Source organism: Acinonyx jubatus, chromosome B3, assembly GCF_027475565.1.
Source record: "Acinonyx jubatus isolate Ajub_Pintada_27869175 chromosome B3, VMU_Ajub_asm_v1.0, whole genome shotgun sequence".
Taxonomy (NCBI): Eukaryota; Metazoa; Chordata; class Mammalia; order Carnivora; family Felidae; genus Acinonyx; species Acinonyx jubatus.
The window spans coordinates 72,458,931-72,463,235 of record NC_069386.1 but is presented as its reverse complement, the minus strand read 5'-3'; the positions used below and the strand labels follow the sequence as shown (position 1 = coordinate 72,463,235).

The window sequence follows — 4,305 nt, the reverse complement described above, 5'->3', positions numbered from 1 at the left end:
CCCCCTCCCCTAACTCCTCTCTTCCTGGCTGTCCTTTCTCCCTTTTCCTTTTAGGGATGGTGGGAGCTGGAGCCCGGCCCAGGCAGCACCCCCCAGGACCAGGCTGTAGCAGCCAAGACTGAGGACAAAGGCAGATTGTTGGGGGGACAAGGGGGCGCTGTGTGCCTGCTGCAGTGCCTCAATGGGCCTCTGTCTTTCCAGCATGCCAGGAGGGCAGCCTGACCCCCACCCCAGTGTTCAGGGGTAGGCCAGGGAGCCAGAGAAGGGGAGGGATGGGAGGCCACAGCAGAAACTCTGGAAGGCAGAAGAACAGGGCAGTAGGTAAGGACTGAAGGTGGGGAAGAGAAGGAACCAGGCTGGGGAGCTTGGTGTTCAGGCACCAGGGACGCCAAGACAATTTAGGCCGTTTTAAATACAGATTATTTATTTGGATAAATGTCTCCACGCTCAATAGCAGCCTCTTCCTCAGAGCCTAGTAACTGAACCAAGGTATGTGCAAAGGAGATGCTCACTGAGTGTTGGATGGATGGATGGATGCATGGAGGCATGGAGGCATGGAGGCATGGATGGACAGATGAACAAACAAATGAAATGAGGGCCTCTCCACTGACAACAAGGAAAGTAGCAAGAAAGTGCTTGTGCTGTGCCATGGCAGCTGGGGATGGGAGAAAAGGAAGAGATGGGGGTGGCGGCCTCCAGAAACGAGGAGGGCCTTTATGACCTTTCCCAAGAGGAAATGCAGGATGCTCTCTTTTAGCGGGCATAAACAGCTCCATTGCTTCACCCTGCATTTCCCATCCACTCCAAATGGTGAAACGTGCGGATCCTCCCAAAGTCCTCCACCCTGTCCCACAATCCTGCTGCTCCTGTAGTGTTTTGTAAGGGTTGAGCATTCGGGTTCCTGGCTCACCATGGCAGGTGGTCATGCACCCAGTTCCAGTGTTCCACCCGGGAACCAGCTATGGGCACATGACTAGGCCATCACTCGGGGCCGCACACACACACAAGCCAAGGAGACGCGGTAGAGCCTTTGTTCCAAGCAGTAGCCGTCACGGGTACCCTGCTCCCCAGGGCATGGCCGCCGGTAGAAGACAGTCTGGTTGTGGTAGAGCAACTCCGAGTTGCCCAGGGGGTCCATGTGGGAGCCAGTCTGTAGGCTGACACAGTGTGGACACAGGCAACGGGCGTGGTACAGGTCCTGAGGGAGCCGGTTCAAGTCCCTGTCCAACCTGTGGGGGTGGCACTCATCAGACTCTGGAGGGAGACTGGCTGGACAGACAAGGGGATGGGCTGGAAGCAGGGAGGGCCCAACATGGAAATGTAGTGAGGCAGGCCTGGCTGTTTGTCTCAGCTCTTGCACCCACTTGCTGAGTGACTTTAAGCAAGTCACCCCCTCCTCTCTGGGATTTGTTTCACCTCCTGTAAGTGAGGATCGGGGAAAGAAGAGTGGTTTTCTGGGCCTGGGAGTCCTTGCAGAGGCAGGGGAAGGCTAGCAGCCTCCACCAAACAGGCTCTCCTTCCATCTGATAGTCATGCTGGGCTCAGGCATGAGGTTTCTTTTTGTAATTGTCATTACACTTTCAGTATTCTTTTATAAAGTAAAAACTGCTCTTACGTCCAAGTATTAAAAAAACTGTAAAGTTCACTGTCTCCCTACCAGTCCCACTCCCCAGAGGGAGCCACTGTCAACTATTTACTGCACATCCTTCCAGACACTTTTCATGCATGTATTATAAACACACATAAGCGTGCATGGTAACACTTATTTACTCATTCTGAAAGGATTCTGTGGCCAAAACAAGACTTTAAAAGCAGATGCTCCAAAGGTCTGAGACTCCCAAAGGCTAGCAGGAAACAGTCGCTCGGTTGTAAGGCCATTCTCCTACAGACAAGCCCTCCTGAGCTGGGGCTCAGCTGGCACAGCATTTCCCAGAGTAGGTTCCCTCATAACTACCCTGCAAGAAAAGAGGCCTGTGGCCAAATGAGTTTGGGAAATACTGAATTTATGTCTTCTTTTCCACAGACTTCTTGCAACCTTTAACGCTCTGAGCACATTATGAATCTCTGAGGGGTGAGGGCTCAAGCAGCTTTTCCCACACTTAACTGTCATCATTAATTTCTGATTAATGTGGGACAAGTATCACAAAGAACACTTTGGGGAAGATCAGCCACGTAGTCTTCAGGGGGTCATGGCCTCCAAACAAGGGGTCTGGACCCCAGCCAAGTCAGCCATCAGGCACCCAGCCTCCCCAAAGGGGCTCCCACCTCTTTTGGATTTAGCCCAGGACCAAGCCAGACTTCTAAGACCACTTCAAAGCATGGTGACCTGCAGTCTCCTCCCTGGATCTGGTCTCAATCAAAGCTGACCTTCTCCCTTCCCCCTGAACTTGTCCACCCATCCCAGAGTTACATTTATGGGGAATGGGAACACAGACACCCCAAGAAGACACAGGATAGAGATCCCTTAAGCCCTAATTTTTAATATATTGTTTTGTTGTCCTGATTTCAGTGCTTCCTAATATTTTTTTACATCATGGCACAAATAGAAAATTTTAATATATGTGTAGCACACCAAATGAAAGAGTAAGACTGCCCATAATCAAAGGTTCAACTGACTGAGTAGCTCAGGCAGTTGCACATCTGGCTTTTGATTCCGGCTCAGGTCATGATCCCAGGGTTGTGGGATCAAGTCCTGAGTAGGGCTCTGCACTCAGTATGGAGGCTGCTTAAGACTCTTTCCCTCTCGCTCTCTCTGTCTCTGTCTCTCCCTCTGCTCCTCTCCCTTATGTGTGCGCTCTCGAAAAGAAAAGAAAAGAAAAGAAAAGAAAAGAAAAGAAAAGAAAAGAAAAGAAAAGAAAAAAGAAAAAGCTGAGCTTTGAAATCTTGGGTAATTGGCTATCACCCAGTAAGAGTCAGAGCTACCCAGACTAGGCCTTGTGAAACACTCAAATCTTTATGGAGTCTCAGATAAAAAGGGGCAGGCAGGCTGGAATTGTGTGGAACTCCCCAGACCCTCGCATATACTCTGATAGGAACACATGCAAGAATTTGGGAGGGGGCTGCAGACTCACTCATATCTCCAGGGGGAGATAGACCTGCTGTTGAGGGGTCCATCTTCACTGGCCCTGCAGGATTCTAGGGAGTGGATGAGGCTAGCGCTCTCTGGCGGGGTCATGAGCACAGTGTTCTGCGTCAGCCATTCATGAGTGGGGTTCTGCCCTTTGCTGGGGCAGCAGCTGGACCAGTGGATGCAGTCCTTCTTGATCCGAATACTGAGGGTGTGGGTTCCCATGGCCATTACCAAGAACACGATCACCTATAGGAAAAGGCCAGTAAGAGACCTGCTCTCAACTAATCTGGGTACTCCTTCCCCAGCTGTTCCCAGTTGAGATCCTGGTTTCCAGCTCCACCTGATCCCCAGCCCCAAACCCAGAGCCTGGCCTCTCTCCGCCCACAGCAACATCTCAGCACCTGCCAGGCCCCCTTGCACTCACCTGGTTCATGATGGATGCTGCTCGCTCAGCCAAGGTTCTGCACTGGCTGACAGGTGGGGCCTTGTGGAAGAAGGCTGACTGGAGCAGCTTGGGCGTCCTGGTTTTATTTTCAGCAAACCTGTTTTGTTTATTCAAATTTATTTCCACAACCTTTTGCAGGGAGTGACCTGACATTAAAAAACAAAACAAAATCAAAAAACCCTGAAAGTGTTTTCAAAAGCTGCTCAAATGCCATCTGCATGGAAGTTATAATTCACATCACACCTTGATAGCCTATTTGGGACACTTTGTTCTTTGCACCTTTCCTGGCATGGGGTCAAACTAATGGTATTCTGCTATTCGGGGCATTGAGAATTGGCATTATGGGAATTTCCCTGGCTGGCTTGGTACTCCAAATTAGGGAACATCATCTGGTTTGTCTTCAGGAAGCCTCATTTCCATGCTCCCACCCAGGGCCTTGTCTTCACCATTCCCTTTCTTCTCAGACAGCCTCCTGATCGCTCACTTCAGTGAACCTTTCCCTCTCTCTCTGTTGACCCTCAACCCTTCTGTTCTCTGACCTTCAGTGACCTTCCTCACCTTCAATGACCCCAACTTCTAGGACCCTCATCATCTAAGATTTCTTCCTTGTTGTCCATTACCCACTCCCTAACTTCCCCTCGCCCTCTCCAGTAGCTGCCCCACCCCCCCCCCCCCCATCCCACCCTTCCCTGAACTTCTCTGGGCCAGGGATACAGGTCTAACCCCACAGGACTGCCAGGAATACCCTGACCCCATCAGTTTGTTGACTGGATGCTCAGGGTCTGATGGA

General features: G+C 51.0%; 1 protein-coding gene across 1 annotated transcript; it reads right to left on the bottom strand.

Annotated features, from left to right (window-relative positions):
• Positions 1-290: 290 nt before the first annotated feature.
• On the bottom strand, positions 291-4,078 carry IL25 (interleukin 25). Its single transcript, XM_015086674.3, has 3 exons — positions 3,495-4,078; positions 3,072-3,316; positions 291-1,229 (listed from the first exon to the last, which is right to left on the bottom strand). The coding sequence occupies exons 1-3, from the start codon at positions 3,666-3,668 to the stop codon at positions 974-976; spliced, it is 675 nt and encodes a 224-aa protein (XP_014942160.2). The 5' UTR covers positions 3,669-4,078; the 3' UTR covers positions 291-973.
• Between the last annotated feature and the right edge of the window lie 227 nt (positions 4,079-4,305).